This window comes from Genypterus blacodes, unplaced genomic scaffold (assembly GCF_046128005.1).
Source record: "Genypterus blacodes isolate CSIRO-AG114 ecotype Tasmania unplaced genomic scaffold, CSIRO-AGI_Gbla_v1 ptg000029l_1, whole genome shotgun sequence".
Taxonomy (NCBI): Eukaryota; Metazoa; Chordata; class Actinopteri; order Ophidiiformes; family Ophidiidae; genus Genypterus; species Genypterus blacodes.
Window position 1 is genome coordinate 3,014,095 of NW_027466842.1, and position 19,327 is coordinate 3,033,421.

Below are 19,327 nucleotides of genomic sequence, written 5' to 3' on the forward strand. Positions count from 1 at the left end.
GGTGCGTCTGTGGTCAGCCAGATCAGTCACTGTGAGATACTGCTGGGAATACGGCGTCGGCTTGGCTTTGGCTTTAAATAATTACACTCTGGCACAATCATGACAGCGGCCAGAATGGACACGTGGGCTTTTTGCAGGCCAATCACCTATGCGGGGGCCACAGTGCGGTATGATAAATAACGTGACAGAAAACCAATGAAGAATCAGTCACACGGACCATTACTTCAATGCTCTGGTGCCTCACAGCCAACCATCTTAGAAATCCTGTCACCACTCCACCACTCTATAAATAGCTACACAGTCAATGTTAATTGAATCCACTGGAGTTTTTCAAATGACTTCATTACAGGTCCAAGACAGACAAAGAACAGAGTATATAGACAGGACGACACCGATTACACACTTCCATTAACTTTAATGAAAGAGAGTATCTCCTCCTGAAGTCATGCGCTTTCCCTATAAACGACAAAACCTACACGCATCAATGAAACACAGTATTCTTATACGTGAAGTAGCCTGAAAAGTTATTGATTTGGGACAATAAATCCGGTAATACCCCCAAATAATACAGCCAATGTGTTTTAATGCTTTTCTTTGACTGATTCATTCCCAGGCAGAACACACAGAATCAACACATCTGGCAATCAGAAGCATGCTGGTGTGGCTCATTATGATCTGATAGGAAGAAAGACAAATCCATCCTCACGTGTTCAATGGTGATGATTAAGATTTCCTTACAATCTGAAGCTATTTTGATTTCCACCGAACTAGAATTCCTCGATTTATGCATTGTTTTTACTCTACCATTATGTGGCAATAAAACCCAAAGCTGTGGCTCATTTTCTTTAGTTAGAAAACACTTTGCATACCAAGATGGCTGAGTGATGATGTAATGACACTGAACTGAAAATGGATTGTTGAGAAAAAACTACATCAATTTAATCAATATCAATGTCCTATATAGATGAAATACCTTAATACAAACACTCTGGCAGACAGAAACTCGTTTTCATACGCGTAATTGTCATTGTGCAAACCCAAACAGGTGATAAGATAAGTTCTGATCCAGAACTGAACTGAATAATTGCGTCTTTTCGTGCCATTTCTTAGCTAGTTGGATGAAATGACGTGGAAAATACAGACAAATAATGACACAAAAGCACAACACAACACGCAGAAAAACACACTCATGAATGAAAAGCATGATCCGGTAGTCAAATCCGCGCATAGGAGCCCGGAGGCATGGCCGAGACCGTCGGTACCGCAGGGCTACTATGGGCGAACCCGCACCAGCTTTGATCCCACACTCACCGTCCTGCGTGTCGTTCCCGCGGCTGCAATTGCTGCAAATGTGCTTGATCTCTTTCCCGATGTGGCAGTGGATGGTGAACGGCATGGTGTTGTTGTTGTGCGGATGCTTGCCGTGCCCTTTGTTGTTGTTGAGAGACATGATTTTAACCAGACTGAACGCCTTTTTCTTGGGTTTCTCCACGGACACGGGCACGTTTTCTCGACACCCCGTTGTAAACCAGGTGCCGTGCATGACCATAGGCGCCGGATCCACCATCGGGTAATGGACCGTCCGGAACATTTTTCACGCGAAAACGGGGAAAAGCGGGACTGTGCTTTCAATATACGCGGTAATTGACGGCGTGGTTTTTTAAATCAAACGGCCATCAGAGCTCAGTCCTACCTGAACCTACAGTAGCGACTTCCTCCGAGCTCAAAACATCCTCGCTGTACTCCCACACCTTTACCTGAGATCACAACGCGTCCACGCTACTGGGCTGCGCAACGCAAGACTCAGCCTCAGTGCCAGAACCGAGCGAGCTAAAAATAATCAGGGAGAGAGAGAGAGAGTGAATGGAGAAGAGCTGAGCCTGACTATACCTCTCCCCTCCCGGTGCTGCACACTGCAGTCGGTTGCAGCTAATCCACGATTAGTGGGGCTGAGCAGTGAGCGCATGTGATTGGCTGCACGGTGCGCTCCTCTAATAGGCCAAGGTGGCCAGAGAAGAAGAGAGAGAGCTCAGAGCAGGACCACAGTTTACATGACAGACCCATGATGGCTCACAACCTACAGTACACCAGCAAACTGCACCACTAACAGCTATGCGACGGTTTACTCTCTGTGCTCTCATAGGTTTTGGTACATTTTACTTCTACATTGATGTGATTGTATCAGAAAAAGGGTATTTCAATTTTTATGGTCAATATTGACAATGGCTTTCCTCATTTTCATTATTTCCCCATACTTCATTAGCTGTGGGAAAGCAAACATTTTTACCAATACCTCTGATAGGTAATTTTACTCTGCAGGCGGATTCATCACACATGATTCATTAAAACAAAGAAAGGCAAATTCAATAAAATAAAATAAAATAAAATAAAATAAAATAAAATAAAATAAAATAAAATAAAATAAAACAAAACGAAATGAAAGGAAATGAAACAAAATGAAACAAAATGAAATAAAATGAATTAAAGTGCTGCTGAGTGCTCTGGCAAATCTGTCAATACAAAGGGAAGATGGGGTGAAAAGGTTCACTGCTGTCCTTCATGCTCATGCATCTTTTAGCTGTAGGATATTTGTTAGCTAATCCACTTATTGATTTCAGTTAAGGAATTAGACAAATACATGTGCAAAGGTCAGTGATCCTTTGGCAAAGCCATTAAAATGGAAATTCCTGTTTACCATCAATGCAAGACATATAACAATATAGATTTAAAGGGATAGCCTTCTATAGATTTAAATAAAGTGACATTGTCTTCACTCTAGTCTAGTCTATAATTGTCGCTTTCAGTCTGGGTATGAGCTGGATTTTGTATTTTCAGGGCCACAGAGCTCTGCCTAACAGGGTGCCAATGAAGTTGAGGCCCTGTTCTCCATGCTGCTCCGTTTGTTTTCATCCTATTGTTGGACTTGCCTAGTCCCTTGTGTGTTTGGGGAGTTTTTCATTGTCTAAGAGAACATTTGCAGGGGTCAGGATTACGTTGCCTGTAAATCCTATTGGCCATTGTGTACAATAATGGATAAACAAATAAACTTCACTTGACTTTACTGCAGAAACACTTTGGTGAGATTATTGCTTTGACCTCTTTGATCTTAAATCCAATTTCACAGGTTGACTGACTACAACATTAATAACCCAGGAAAATTGAAAAATGAGGAATCAAAAGAACATCTCTCCACCAAGTCAGATCTGGGTTAAACACAATTTGCAAATTACTTCCACCCTCTCCTGACCAGATAATTATTCCAGTGCAGTGTGGGAGTATTCTCAGCCAGCCTCGGAGGTGACAATCTGTAAAACCTGAAATAACACCTGTTTCATACTCTGCCTAACAGAATTTGATAAGGCTTTCAATGTCAATGTCAGACTGAAACTAATGATGATTAGTTTGATGATTTTTATCTGTTCATTGCATAAAGTGTCACATATGCTGGTTGTTCCCAGATCCAAATGTCGGTTGGCAGCAGTTTTAAATTTAAAAATATTCTGGCATCCCTGGTGAGCTATGAAAGTTCAGACTGATCAAAACCCAGTGGATCAGTTTAATTTTTGTGGTTGATAATATATAACAGCAGCTAAGGATTATGCCAAGATGCTAAAGGAATTATTTGCCAATCCTCTGTGCGTCACATACAGATATGTCGTTTCACATTATAAAGCTAACTCTGAGCTGTCGCAGAAGGAGAATGGGTGACATTTGTCTCAACAATGCAGATTTTGTTTGAATATTTTGGCTTATGCTGTCGAACGGTTTCCATGGATGCACCGAAGCTTTTAACAATCGTACAACTTCCTATTGATCAGCCTGTCACTATACAAGTCTGCCGTTCCCTCTCTGCCTGTCCCTCTCCATCTGTCATTCTCTCACTGCATTATTATGTCTTCCTCCTTCTAAGCTGCACACACACACACACAAACACACACACACACACACATACACATGCTTGCACACAAACAAACACACACAACACACAGTTTGACAGTGAATTAACACGATGACAAAAGCTTGATAGTCCTGCGCTTTCTACTCTTTGATTCAACAATATGTTAGGAGAATGATTTCTCTGGCATCAGTCATGCAGTTCTGAGATCGACCCTGAACACAAAACTCAGTATTTCTCCTGACCAAAAGCAGACGATTATGTAAAGTTCACAGACTGCAACACATCGTAAGTGGGAAGGAGATGCATTCAAGTCTGAAAGACAGACAAAGCGACACATTACATTACGATCATTTGGCAGACGCTTTTATCCAAAGCGACTTACATTACATTACCACCCTTCGCAGAGGGGAGCACTTGAGGGTTCGGTGCCTTGCTCAGGGGCACCTCGGCAGGGGCTCGAACCGGCGACTCTCCGGTTCCCAAGCGGAAGCACTACCCACTGAGCCACTGCCTCCCACAAATGTGTGAATGAAATGAACCCATTAGTTTGTATCAACACTGTAGGCTAACCCCTCAATGGACTACTAGACACTGAAAGCCACGGTCCATCTTGTAGTGATGGACAGCAAGTTTTTAGAATTATAGCCAGAAAAGCCAAAAACCATCATATATACACTATGTATGCCAGGAGGATGGTGTGATTGTGCCATAGATTACTGTAAACAAATGCTAATGAGCTGTTTCTAGTCTCTAGTATCAAGTGCCACTATTTTATCACACTACAATAATACACAGATTGTATACTGACAAAAAAGTGAAATAATCTGAGTCCATTGGCACAGTGGCAATCTCTATAAAATGTATATCACAATTATTTACTTCTTGTAATGGTGTTGAGCACGTTCTTATTGTATTGTTTTAATCTAACCTGAACCTTCAACACAGCTCATATTACTAATTTGAATGAGGTCATCTTTTTAATAATTTTATCACGAAATCAGGTGTGTAGATTATTCATTTAAATGAGCTACTTATATGTAATAGAAGCCACTGCATAACAGGGCTCTAGTTTATGTAATGAGAGATCAGATACAATGCTGCCATCTAGCGTCAGAAAGTGAGGCGGCCAGTGTTTAGACTTATCAACGTTCATAAATAGAAATTATCTTATTCTCTCTTCCTTTAACATCTTTACAACTGAATTTGTAAACTAATACTAACTGATAGGAATAACTGATACTTACTGATAATAATAACTGATTAGTATGTTTTCATTCAAAGAAAGATGTATATTGTAAGCCCACATTTCCAATATTGAGAAAGCGAACCCAAGTGTTTTTGAATATATTGGTCAGAAATGTATATTTATTGTATATGCCTTAGTTACAAAAAATAAACAGACACACAGCTCGTCTGTATTGTGCGTAGCGACGTTACTGCGTACAGACTGATACAGTATAGACGTGGCTTCTATGTTCCATATCCAGACAGTCTGTTATGGCTGCAGTCAGAACTCCTCAGGTACACAGAGTCCAGCTTGTTATGGGTCTACGTGCTCGGGTCAGTACTGCCTGGAAGAACTCAATCTTATTTGTTCACAGATAATATCCTTCCCCTTTTGTACTATACATATGTACTATACAGTATATACATTATATGAAAAAACATTCAAACCGGCTGAAATCTATACTGCTCACAGCTTTCACATCAGAAAAGTGTGAAAGGAATGTGAAACATGCAGTTATTGGTCTTGCTGTTATTTTAAGAACATTCATCATTCCTGAATTGTAACGGTTGGAAAAATTGAAAGTTCTGGGCCTTTAATATTAATATTAATAGTTGTAATAATAATACTAATAGTTCCTCAATGGTCCTTGATTAATCAAATGTTATATATGTCCACAAGTGTGTAATTTCATCTCTTGACTTGTCAACAGGTGGTGCTTGACTTGTGCTGCAGTGATGAATGTGCCAGTCCACAGACCATCTAGCCTCACTTAGCCAGAATGAATAACTACATCACCAAGCAGGGTAAAGAGGTACAGTAAGTGCTCCTGTGGACTTTATTTCTCTCCGAATTTCATTTACATTGATTAGTGTACATTCACTTCACGGGTTGTTTTTAAGGATTGTAGCTCTGAGGTAAAGACCTCAGTGGCCAACTTCTTTCACCTCATTCATGATCCATGTCAGAGGGATGCATTTATCAGGTGGCTCTATACAACTAAAGCAGATTACGTCCAATAGGACAAACAGTACCCGTTTGACTGTGACAAACAGTTTCTCTCTTTGTTATGACGAAAGTATTCCTAACCGCGTTTGACCCCAAATATGACTCAGCCCTGAGGGCCCTAATGAGGAAGTTCCTCTTCAGTCTGCAGAAGCTGCTTGAGCAGACACATGACAGTTCACACTAACTCAGGCCCTCACCTTTGCTCTACATGTGGGGAAGACTTTCAATGCAGGGGATCAATCCAACAACCATAGACAGAGGTTAGATTGACACAGGAGAATACAAGTAATAGTGACCATAAGAGCCAAGTGGCCTCAAGCTGTGTAGCCCAGATACCATTAAACACAGAACATGCCAGCTGAGTTGACAGAAATGTGGTCAGGGTTTCATTTACCTTTAAAGAAGCATTAGGGTAAATGTATCGAAAGAGCATGTCACCAAAAAAGGCAAATGAAAACGCTGACAAACCCAGAACATTTCACTATCGTGCATATAATTCCCAACCAAATGATAATGAACTAGAAAGTAGCACTGCATCACCTGCAGCCTGTGCAGATCATACAGATGGCTGTAAGAGTAAATCTCACGTCATCCGGTGTACCATGTGTGAAGACTTTCTCACAAATTGTCGACATGAGGAGACACTATTCCGACTCACACAAAATCACAGACTCGTGCTCCTGTCCTGCATGTAAGAGAACCTTTGTGAGATTAAGCGAATTGATCCAACATCAGGGGAACAAAAAGTTGTACCAATGCTCTGTGTGAAGGAAATGTTTCACAAATCTAAGACTGCTGAATTCACATAAGAAAGCTCATCGTTCAAGTGTAACGGGTGGTAGAATATGAAAAGATGGAAAACTAAGAAAACAGCTGGACAAAGCAGGCAACATCAAGAAGACAATAGAGGAGTGGCATCTCAGGAGGGTCGACATCACAACAAAGTGGGAAAGCTGATATGATTAATTGGATTTGATGGTTAATGATTACAAGAGAGACGTTCCACATTTTTCAAAACTACACATGAACACATACAAGTACATGTAAGACTGAATTAAGACACTTCAAATTGACATGAACTATTATATAGATTCCAGTGTGTGCCTTCTCATCAAGCCTCCATTCTCTCTCCATATATACATTATATGTGTTGTCGGAGATTGTGCCTTGCTTTATTGTAAGCAAATGAAAACTGTCAAGTGACATTAATGTCACACTAGAGAAATTTGATCTTATTACACATTGTGATACTCAACATACAACTTCCAATACATATTTAGCTGGGACACAGAGCTCCTATAAACACAACATTCATGACATCTAGTGGGGAAAAGAAAAACTACTCCGTCAGATACATGGTGATTATACTCTCTAAACTCGCCGCAGTGGACACGTTATATGTGTGTGTGTGTGTGTGTGTGTGTGTAACATTATTCGAAATCACAATTAACAAAACTACGTGATCACATCATTCCATACAAAAGACCATTGAACGGTTAATTACACAGTAAACAACATTAAAAGTCAAACAATTAAAGAGAAAAACACGAGAAAAAGGCTAACAACTCAACTCAAGTTCCCAACCAGAGTGTTTAGTATTACAAATCGATAATACTTTGGCTCTCAGCTCGCCCGCATTGTGCGTAAAGACGTAGCCGTGCGTAAGGACGCCCGCATTGTGCGTTATGACGTATCCGTGCGTAAAGCCGGATGTGGTACATACGTAACTTCCGTTTTCCGCATCCAGGCCTGTTATTGTCGCGGTAAAGATAGCGGATAATCATCTTTAGAATAAGAACGATCGCTTTTAACCGCGAATATGAGCGAGACACGTCCGGAACGCGGTAAGTGTTTATAATCAGATCGATCTGTGGGTCCGCATTGCGCCAGCCTGCGCGTGAGCAAGTGGGGAAACTTAGATGAAAACGCTGCTTAATGATACAGCGTTGCGTTAAATGTAGAATAATATATAATATAATAATAACATGTCTTCCCTTAGGTTCTCTTCCCCTGGCGTCTCTCCGGCTCATTATCCCTCCTCTGCAGCTTGTGTCCGCAGCTTTGTGGGAGATAGTGAAGCAGGGGGAAGTGATGAATTATGGCGTACTGGAGGAGTTCGTTACTACAGTACTGGATTCGGTCCCTGAACTCCTCACGTACACGGAGAGAGTCCAGCTTGTTATGGGTCTACGTGCTCGGGTCAGTACTACCTGGGATATGCCACTAATACATCTAGAAGGCTTATACACCAAATAATCTCCCTCCTTACAATTCATCCCAATTAAACAATGGCATTGGTGCATATTGCATAATATTCCACCAATTGAAACTGAGAGCACATCCTTTGCCCTTTGTGCTCTCTATATATGGAGAAACAATGAAACACACTACTTGCAATGGTTGAAAACTCTATGCTGGCTCTGCTCACTCAGCACTCACTGTTTATTTTTAAGTTTGAGCACTTCATATTTCAGTTACAGAATATATTTAATGTGACGTTGCATATTAATGATAATTGTTCCTAAATGGCCCTTGACTAATCAAATGTTGTATAGGTCCACAAGTGTATAATTTCATCTCTTGACTTGTCAACAGGTTGTGCTTGAGTTGTGCCGCAGTAATGAATTTGCCAGTCCAGAGACCATCCAGCCTCACATAGCCAGGATGAATAACTACATCACCCAGCAGTGCAAAGAGGTACAGTAAGTGCTCCTGTGGACTTTATGTCTCTCCGCATTTCATTTACATTGATAAGTGTAGTTATATTAACTTCATGTGTTGTTTTTAAGGATTGTATCTCTGAGGTAAAGACCTCAGTGGCCAACTTCTTTCACCTCGTTCACACTCTTGTGCATGATCCATGCCAGAGGGATGCATTTTATCAGGTGGGTCTATACGACTTAAGCAGATGATGTCCTATAATAACAGTTTTACAAGTTTAAAAAAAAGAACAGTCAAACAAAAATATATTGACTGTGATTGTGACATGTTTTGTAAAGCTATCAGAAATATTTTATGGAATGTAAACAAACAGTTTCTCTCTTTGTTGTGTAGAAAGTTTTCCTTTCAGTGTTTGGCCCCAAATATGACTCCGCCCTGCAGGCCCTAATGAGGAAGTTCCTCTTCAGTCTGCAGAAGCTGATTCCTGTTCCAAACCTTGACCAGGTATGTCTTTTTAATAATCTTAATGAATTAAATGACCTCAATGAAATTAAGAAAAAAAAGAAATTAGAATAATAATGAAATGCTGTGCAGTTCTGCTAAGCAACAGGGCCCATGGCTGTAAATGTTCCTGATTGGTTGGTTACTTTATCACCTGTGAAACCTGGAGGCGAATAAACCTTATATTTAACCAATGTGTACTTAAGGTAATTTATCCTCTTTCTTTATTATAAGTTATCAAAACTTCACCATTAAACATACACTGCCTGGCCAAAAAAAAAGTCGCAACCTAAAAAAAAAGGTCACACACCCTAATATTTTGTTGATTGATTGATGATTGATTGATGATTGATGATTGATTGATGATTGATTGATGATGATGAATGATGATGATTGATGATGATTGATTGATGATGAGAGAGTCGGGCCACTGCGCAAAGCCTTCTCCAGCACATCCCAAAGATTCTCAATGGGGTTAAGGTCTGGACTCTGTGGTGGCCAATTCATGTGTGAAAATGATGTCTCATGCTCCCTGAACCACTCTTTCACAACGTGAGCCCGATGAATCCTGGTATTGTCATCTTGGAATATGCCTGTGCCATCAGGGAAGAAAAAATCCATTGATGGAATAATCTGGTCATTCAGTATATTCAGGTAGTCAGCTGACCTCATTCTTTGGGCACATAATGTTGCTGAACCTAGACCTAGACCTAGTTAAATCCAGATGGCGACTTTTTTTTTGGCCGGGCAGTGTATTTGTTAATGGAAGCATGAACTCACAGAATATGTCAGAATCGCTGGGAAAGCATAAAGCAAAGTGCCTGGGGCAAGTTGGGGGAAACTTCATACAACAAGAAACTGTCAAATGTGTGTCATGACAGCTGATTTACTTTGACGGTTTTGCTTCTTTCCTAGACAGCAGATTGGCTTGGCTTGGCTCCTTCCGTCTTGAACGAGTGTGTGGAGTTTGTGAACCAACCTGAACCACTAAACACACTGATCCAGCATCACAAACACCATGGGCCAGCAGTTCAACAAGGTCTGAATTTTTTCACTCCTTTCTCTTTTTCGTTCTTGTATTTCTTTTGTGTCAGATATTGATATCATGTTTTTGTCCCTTTTCTAGCTTTGTCATCGTTGGGCGACACTTGCATCCTTTCCTGCCTGGCCTATCACATACAGAAAGTGGACAATGAAAGACAAGAAGACAAACCTCCGTCCATGTGGGTCCAGGAGGTTTGGATTAGCAGTGAGTGCAAACAAGAGAAAGAAGAAATTGAGGTGATGAAAACAGAACTGAAGTATATAGAGGAAATAAATAGACAGCAACATGTTTCTGATCTGACAGAAAATCAAGTAGCTTCTGTTGAAGTAGAGCTTCCTCTTGATGATGACTTTGTGTCTGAAGAAAGTGGAAAGAGGACTTCCTCTAAAAGCTTCAAGTGTGCTGTATGTGGCCGGAGCTTTGGTTCCCTTGGAAAACTAAAGAGGCATAAGATGCCGGGAAATAAATGCTCGATCAGGAGAGCAGGTACGAAACAAAGACAGTCAGACTTGAACAATCCTAGAAGCCGAAGCAGCTTTCCTGAAAGGAAAACAATAATGGCTCATAAAGAGACAAATGATTGCAACATAAATGAGAGAGAGGTTTCACCTTTACCTCCTGCTACACAATTAAAACCATCAAACTCTAATTCTGAGTTGTCTACTGAAGACCAAAGTCTAATCTGCCAGATTTGCAGCAAAGTTTTTACTTACACAAAGAGTTTTAACGAACACCGGCGGAGGTGTGTGTTCCGTCATCGAAGAAAGAGGCAGGGAGACGCACAGTGTTCCACAAGTGTGTCTGATAACGCAAAACCAAAGCCTGATGAAGATGATGATTCTAAAGAGTTTAAAATTTCAAATGTTGCACCCCAGGAATCTTTGTCATCATCATCCGAAGAGAAAATGTGTATAAGAAGCAGTAGTGTAGAAACCTGCTCTGTTTGTGGGGATGTTTTTACTAGTGCCAGTGAGTTGAGCACACACATGAGAGTTCACACTAAACCAGATCCTCACCTTTGCTCCTCATGTGGGGAAGACTTTGAACAATATGAGGACTATGAGAGACACCGCAAAGGTCAATGCAGGGGATCAATCCAACAACCACGGGCAAAGGTTAGATCGACTCCCCGCCGGAAAAAGCACAAGTGTTATGTGCCTGCTCATGTGAGAAAGGATGGCATTGATCATTCCCCAAAATGGGGCCGCCGACAGAGATGCAAGCACTGTCCAGGAAATTATTTCTCACGTATATACTGTAGTAAATGTAAAGTCCATCTGTGCTTCAACCGGAGCAGAAACTGTTTTGTTGCCTTCCACAAGGCAAGTAACGACGAGGCTTATGTTGGCACTCCCCTTACAAGTGCAGGAAAGGACAAAATCGAATGTGGCAGACCACCATCCTCTCCAGAACCGGACTCAGCACCCCCCAGTAAAAGTTGTAGGCGTAGGTGTAGAGTGCCTGCTCATGTGAGAAAGGATGGCATCGATCACTTCCCAACATGGGGAATCCGACAGAGATGCAAGCACTGCACAGGAAATCATTTCTCACTTGTATACTGTGGGAAATGTAAAGTCCATCTGTGCCTCAACCGGCAAAGAAACTGTTTTCATGCCTACCACAAGGTAAAATAGAGAGCTTGTAAAAGGGCTCCTGTTTAAAGAAAAAACTGAACAAAATCAGTTGAAATGTTCCAAATGTGAATCGATATTTGTTTTTGTTTCAAAAAGAGACATTGTCTTGTTCAATAAATTGCCATTAACGCCTTGTGTATCTAATATGATTCTAAGAAAATCATATATGTTAATAATTACCAAATATTTTGGTTTTGTATTTTGTTAAAAGGTGCAATAAACACTTCAATTTCCAAAAATTGAAATTTTCGGCCTCTTATTTGATGTGTCAGGCTTTACAGGGCTTAGACTGCTGAGTTGACATGAGAAAGCTCATACTTCAAGTGTAACCACTTGCGTTTGTGAGACAGGCGAGAAAAAGTTCAGATCTGTTGCACATTTAAACGTGCATCAGAAGAAGCATAGAAATCAGCCGCCTTGTGTTTGTTCTTACTGCGGCAAACAGTTCAATACCAAATATTGCCTGAGAGCTCATATGTTGAGACACACGGATGGTTACCCCTGCCCCATATGCGGGAAGAGATTCTAACTGTGTATAACACCGCTACCAATTTTGCTGAACACGTTTGCTAAGCATCCTGTGTTGCTGCCAAACAGCTCAAAATATTGCAACTTCAGCAGAGTCCTCACTAGCTGCGGTCCAATTTCCGTATAGTTGACCGCTGTTCTATCACAGAGTTGAAAAGTAACTGGTTTTGAATTACAAAAATGTAACAAAAGCTGTGAAACAAATGTCTCAGTATGTGTCTGATATTTCAGTGCTTTTGAGATAACTAACCCTTACAATCTTAACAACTTAGAGTGCATACTCAACTATAATATGCAGATATATTATATTCTAAATTGATACAGAGCTCCTTTCAACACTAAAGTAATGCTACTATGTGTGCAATAGGAGGCCACTGCACACATCAGAGGAAATACTGCCATCTAGTGGGGACAAGTAGATTGACCAGGAATCTCACTACTTCCCCTGATATACAGTACATGGATTTATGTGCGAGTGTGTGTGTTATGTCTTATTTAGAAATCACAAGCAACAATCGCAAAAAAGAGTGTTCAGACCAATCATACTAAATACCATTTCATGGTAAAATAGAGTGCTTGTGGAAATTAATTTAACATATAAAAGTCAATCAATTACAGAAAACAAGTAAACCCACGCAAGTTACCAATCAATAATTCAATCATACACCTTGTGCGTACCGACGTAACCGTGCGTTAAGACGAATAGTGTATCATAGACGTGGCTTCAATGTTCTGTATCTAGACGTTCTCTTATGGCTGCGATGATGCGAGCTAATAAATCGCCTTTAGACATAAAACGATTTATCATCAACGCGAATATAAGCGAGACACTTCCGGATCACGGTGAGTGTTTCACAATCAGATCCATCTGTCGCCTGTGCTACGGTCCGCATAGCTCCAGTCTGCTCGTCTGCAAGTGGAGAAACGTAGATGGAAATTCTGCTAAATGATACAGCGTAAGATTGTCCACTTTACAGTGAGATTAGAGCGTGTAACGTACGAGTTTTAACATGTCTCCCCCCAGGTTCTCTTCCCCTGGCGTCGGTCCGGTTCATCGTTCCTCCTCTGCAGCTTGTGTCTGCAGCTCTGTGTGAGCTAGTGAAGCAGGGGGCAGTGATGTGTTGTGGCTTACTGGAGGAGTTCGTTTCTACAGTGCTGGATTCGGTCCCTGAACTCTTATTGGTACAAATTCCTACAATAGCCCCATATTCCTCTATTCCTAGTTTCACTAACATTAATGATTGGAAACTCTGGAAGTTACTATGCTTGCAAAGGGGCCATGACAGCATGAAACAACCTGGAATCTGACTACAATACACACAAAAAGCCTTTATTACTATGCACCAAACCCACTTAACTGCAGGGTTTCGGTGTCTTTGTTTACATACACCAGCATTTACTAGCTGCATGATGTTATTTCTGTTCTATTTTAGATTATGATGATACCTCTCTGACCTGGAATTCGACCAATGTTATTGGTTAGTCACTTCGTCTCTTGACTTGTCAACAGGTGGTGCTTGAGTTGTGCTGCAGTGATGAATGTGCGAGTCCACAGACCATCCAGCCTCATTTAACACGAATAAATAACTACATTACCCAGCAGGATAAAGAGGTACAGTAAGTGCTCCTGTGGACTTTATGTCACTCTGCATTTCATTTACATTAACTTGATGTGTTATTTGTAGTTTTAAGGATTCCAGCTCTGCGGTAGAGAAATGAGTGGCCAACTTCTTTCAACTCGTCCACACTCTTTTGCACGATCCATGCCAGAGGGATCCATTTTATCAGGTGGCTCTATACGACTACTGTAGATTATGTCCAATAGGACAAACGGTTCCAGTTTGACTGTGATTGTGACATGCTTTGTGTAGCTATCAGGAGCATTTTGTGGAATGTAACAAAAGTTTCTGTTCTGTTGTGCAGAAAGTTTTCCTAACAGTGTTTGGCCCCAAACATGACTCGGCCCTGCAGGCCCTAATGAGGAAGTTGCTCTTCAGCCTGCAGAATCTGCTTCCTGTTCCAAACCTTGACCAGGTACATGCATGCCTGTGTGACATATAATATACAACTATTATTGAACAATTGCAGTTATACAGAAATATAAATTGGATAATATGTGGTGCTGCTGAGAAGAAAGTTTGGAGAATTTGTCTTTCTTGCTCATCACACAATAATTGTTATTAGTACAATTCAGATCATAGAAAAAAGATTGGTTTTGACAGTTTTGCTTCTTTCCTAGACAGCAGATTGGCTTGGTTTCACTCCCTCTATCTTGAAGGAGTGCGTTGAGTTCATGAAGCAACCTGGACCGCTACACACACTCATCCTGCATCACAGACAGCATGGATCAGAAGTTCAACAAGGTGTGAATATGACACTCAGCTCCTGTTTGTCTACTCTGTTATTGATTTTTCTTCAGTTTGAGAAACTGAAATCATGTTTATTTTTTGCCATCTTTCTAGCTCTGACAGGCGACACTTTCATCATTTCCTGCCTGTCGTATAACTTACAAAAAATGGACAATGACCGAGAAGACACGCCTCCATCAAGATGTGACCAGGAAGACTGGCTGAGACATGTTTCACTTCACACTGAAGGACGAAAGCTTTGAGGAGTTAAATTCAGAATGGACAAGGACTATAGAAGAAAATGGACAGCAGCATGTTTCTGATCTGACTGAAGATCAACTGGCCTCTGTTGAAGTCGAGCTTCCTCTTGATGATGACTTTGTGACTGAAGATGATCTGGATAAAAAAGGTTTTGCCATTTGCAAAGTGGAAACAGGACTTCATCTCAAAGCGGTGGCCAGAGCTTTGGTTCCGTTTGCAAACTAAAGAGGCACAAGATGCCTGAAAATAGATAGAAGAAACAAAGTCTAGAGATGAATGATTCGAAACAGAAATGAGAAAGAGGCATCTGGTGCTGCAGAATCCAATCAAATTCAAATTCTGACGGGTCTAGTGAAGACCAGAGGTTTGTTTGTAATGTTTGTTGCGAGGTTTGCACCTACCGACAGAGTTTTTACAAACACCAGAAGAGGTGTGTGTTCAGTCATCAAAGCAAGAGGCAGAGAGACGCACAGTGTTCCACAAGTGTGTCTGATAACTCCAAACCAAAGCCTGATGATGATTCTACAGAGTCTACAGTTTCAAATGTTGCACCCCAGGAGTCGTCATCATCATCATCAAAAAAGAAAATGTGAGAAGAGAGAGAACACGTGAGAGTTCACACTAACTCAGGTCCTTTTGCTCCTCATGTGGGGAAGAATTTGAACAATATAAGGACTATGAGAGACACCACAAAGGTCAATGCAGGGGATCAATCCAACAACCACAGGCAGGGGATAGATTGACACAGGAGAATAAAAATAATGAAAGTAACGATGGGAATCCAGTTGCCTCAAGCTGTGCAGCCCAGGTACTATCAAACTTACAGACTCTGATTTGTCAGAAATGTGGTCAGATGTTTTTGCCATAAAAGCTTTGAGAATTTGCAACCAAATGATAATGAACTAGAAACTAGCACTACAGATTTTACCTTACCTGTGTGACACCTGTGGGAATGGTTGACCCAGTGTGGCTCAGCTCAAGCTGCACATGATTCAGCATTCTGAGGAAAAGCCATTCAAGTGCAAAGAATGTGGCCTTTGTTACAAGAGGGATTCGTGTTTGGTCGCACACCGTCGGGCCAAACACGTGAGGCTGAGGCTGTTTGTGTGTGAGGTTTGCAGCAAAGCGTTCAGACTGAACAGCGAGCTGAAGAAGCACATGGTGGTTCACACAGGGAAAGACCTGTTCGAGGAAATCTGGCCTGAGGAAGCACAGGGAGAAGGCATGTGTGTAATGTTCTGTTTGTCATGTCACTTCCTGTTACGACCGATAATATATGTACATATGCACTGTACATACATAAGTCCTGTCAGTAACAAATAGTAATTGTGTCAGTTGTGTGCGACGGCATTGAGAATCGTGTAAATTAACAAAGATACACATACCTATTGCCTGACATTGCAAATTATTTGTATCCATTTGCAGATCAAACATGGTTTTTGCTACACAGAGGATCAAATCAGAAGTTTTACAGATTCAGGAGATTAACGCTCAATATTGCCTCAGGTAGAATCATAATTAAGCTGATTTATAGTGATATAAACTTATCTAATGATGCAATGGGAAAGAAATTATACAAAACAAATGTTCCTCCCTGTGAGGCCAGAATTTTATGAGGTAGAACTGCACAAGAGAAGAAGAGAACAGGAGAGAATGAAATGGATTTGATGAAAGACATTAAACGTTTGAAGGCTTGATTTTAAACAGGCTGTAACATCAGTGCCTCAAGATTGAGAGCCACACTGCGGGGTCTATTGTAGATAACTCCAGCAGGGAGCAGTGGTGCTCCGAGGACCACGGCAACGAGTCAGAACTAACCTCTGCATTGTATGTTCAGTATGTAGAAGTTTTCCAGTCTCATTCTTTAATTCACGATTCACACGATTCCACACACAACTACTCAAAATCCAAACCATATCATGAGAAACAAAGACGACACTAGGAAATCATTGATGGATGTGTGTGATACAGATTGACTTTCCTATAAATTTCAAGAGATGAAGACCTAATAACCTTGAATGAGATTTTCCTTATAGCTTCTTTCTCTGCTTTTGCGTGAAACTCAAAATGAGACTCTTGTTTTCTTCACAGCACCTTTCATTAAAAATGACAAACACTCTCCTTTCTTGCATCCCTCCTGTGTAGTCATTAGAGGGATGAGGGATCCCCCCCCAAAGAAAAGCTGTTGTCTGTCATCCTCCATCACTCGCCTGCAGCACTGTTTCTCAATTAGCGCACCAACTGGAAAGTAAAACCCTCTGCAGAGGCAGACAGACCAAACAAAGTGACACTGATAAAATCATGTTGTCCTATCTATTCTCATTCCGCTGGAAGGGAATAGTGCAAGACGTGCGTATCAGACGACTTGGACCGCAGCTAGTGAGGACTCTGCTGAAGTTGCAATATTTTGAGCTGTTTGGCAGCAACACAGGATGCTTAGCAAACGTGTTCAGCAAAATTGGTAGCGGTGTTATACACAGTTAGAAGTGCGCCACAAAATTAGAGCATCTAGATCTCTAAAGAGCTTGGCAACACTCACAGGTAACCAGACTGCAATATGCTGCACAGCTGGGATGTTCTGATAGACTGTCTGTGCAGAGCAGGTCTAAAGCTGCAACTGTCAACAGATACCTCCTGATCCCTAAACACCACACACACACACACACACACACACATGAATGATTCTGCAGACTGCTGTCAACACATAATTACCTTCAGACTCTTCATCACTCTTCAGTTTTTAATTCACCGGAGGCAGCAGCTGCGTGAGACAAACCAGACATCAAACAAGCTTTGATGTCTGGTTGGGTCTGACAAACTCAACAGTTACTGAGATGTTTCCACACCGGACAAGATCAGTCCAGATCTACTTGCTTGTAATGTTTTACACGCCAAAGCTAAACCTAAATCGAAGACTTGTTTCAATTTCTCCAACCAGGTGTGTGTTTGCAGGTTACACCAGAGGATAACACCGTTTTTACTCCATGTTTATCCTCCAATAACGTGAATAGATTTAATATTATTTCAGTTGTCATTATAGTTTTAATACCAAACCATTTACATTAAATATTTATTGCAGATTAATGAATCAGTTTTGCGCTCAGATTTCTCTTCTTGTGGGAAGAGTGGAGGCACAATTTTCACTGTAATGTGAAAATTAACAGCATTCCAGAATCCATTCATTACTTTGGAATATTGCTGCTCCTGATGAGGTCATAGGTTTGCCTTTAAAAAAAAAATAGAAACCTATATTTGGCTGGGGTACATTTTTATTTTGTCATTGCGGCTATATATATATTTTTCATTACAGGATAACAATATTGTAGGACTGCTGAGTGGTGCAGTGCAGCTCTGATTGAATTCAGTCCAAGGTTTGCAGCAGTGTTGAAGTGATCCTCACTCTGCAAGCATCTTACTCAGCACAAATGTCCTTAAGAAGCTGGTGCTCGGGCGACACTGACGACATACGCCATGCTGTGGTGCTTAGCGATCACCTCGAGGACACAACCCCACCTGGGTATTTTCGCTACAATTCCACGTACCTAAACAGAATTCATCGCGTGCTGCTGTCGATTTCATCATTCCAACAATAGAGGCACAAACAAGGACTCTAAATCAGCTCCTCTCCTCCTGCATTTGTGGCCCTCGGCAGCGCTAACAGCCACAGATGCAGATGTATCTTCCCTTGTCTGAGTGTGTGTATGTGTGTGCGCGTTCCACACTTTCTATAAATATGCCCCCGTAAGTGCATCATCCTCACACAGCTTTCATCAGCTGGGGAGGCTTTTGAGAAAGGTGCTATTTCTGGGCGGGTGTGCGGAAAAACACATCACAGCCAGGGAGTTTTTGTGCCACCTGTCTCCCTTCCAAATGAGGCAGGGGAGACAGATGAAAAGGATGTGGGAGAGAGAGAGAGAAGGAGAGAGAGGGAGAGTTTGGGCAGATGTGTCTCCCTGAGGGCTCTCATGGGCTGAAATCTGCTCGCCGTTTTCTCTGAACAGTCTTGACACACAGACTGACAGCTTTTCTGTGGGGGTCAATTGAACTCTTCCACAGCAGCAGCAGCGGCCGCCGCAGCAGCAGCATCCAGTATAAAGTCTTGCATATTGCATCGCTCTTTTCTTTTGCACAGATTCTTCTCATTCATGTTTTATTCAGTCCCAGGATGCTCCAAGACTGCTTATGTGCAACCATCCACAAGATTGAAAATGGATGCTC

The 19,327-nt window shown here is 41.4% G+C and overlaps 2 protein-coding genes and 1 long non-coding RNA gene across 4 annotated transcripts in view; 2 read left to right on the forward strand and 1 right to left on the reverse strand.

Moving 5' to 3' along the window:
- Positions 1 to 19,327, reverse strand: part of LOC142994118 (phosphatase and actin regulator 1-like) — a 43,099-nt gene that overhangs the window by 17,290 nt on the left and 6,482 nt on the right. The window lies entirely within an intron of this gene.
- Positions 7,858 to 12,052, forward strand: LOC142994351 (uncharacterized). 2 transcript variants are annotated; one of them, XM_076145139.1, is made up of 7 exons: positions 7,858 to 7,975; positions 8,131 to 8,330; positions 8,727 to 8,828; positions 8,921 to 9,016; positions 9,186 to 9,296; positions 10,209 to 10,332; positions 10,420 to 12,052. In XM_076145139.1, the coding sequence occupies exons 1-7, from the start codon at positions 7,951 to 7,953 to the stop codon at positions 11,970 to 11,972; spliced, it is 2,211 nt and encodes a 736-aa protein (XP_076001254.1). In that variant the 5' UTR covers positions 7,858 to 7,950; the 3' UTR covers positions 11,973 to 12,052. The 2 variants fall into 2 exon arrangements, with proteins under 2 accessions (XP_076001254.1, XP_076001256.1); XM_076145141.1 differs by lacking the exons at positions 9,186 to 9,296; positions 10,209 to 10,332; positions 10,420 to 12,052 and having other exon boundaries at positions 8,727 to 8,833.
- Positions 14,441 to 16,452, forward strand: LOC142994268 (uncharacterized). Its single transcript, XR_012961345.1, has 3 exons — positions 14,441 to 14,534; positions 14,740 to 14,863; positions 14,963 to 16,452. It is a non-coding gene; the product is annotated as an uncharacterized LOC142994268 (long non-coding RNA).

Bases quoted from the DNA above. Each gene is read 5' to 3' on its own strand.
- LOC142994351 (XM_076145139.1), top strand. From the start codon at position 7,951: ATGAGCGAGACACGTCCGGAACGCG. The intron at 7,976-8,130 runs GTAAGTGTTTAT...GTCTTCCCTTAG, and splicing joins CGAGACACGTCCGGAACGCG to GTTCTCTTCCCCTGGCGTCT. The intron at 9,297-10,208 runs GTATGTCTTTTT...CTTCTTTCCTAG, and splicing joins CTGTTCCAAACCTTGACCAG to ACAGCAGATTGGCTTGGCTT.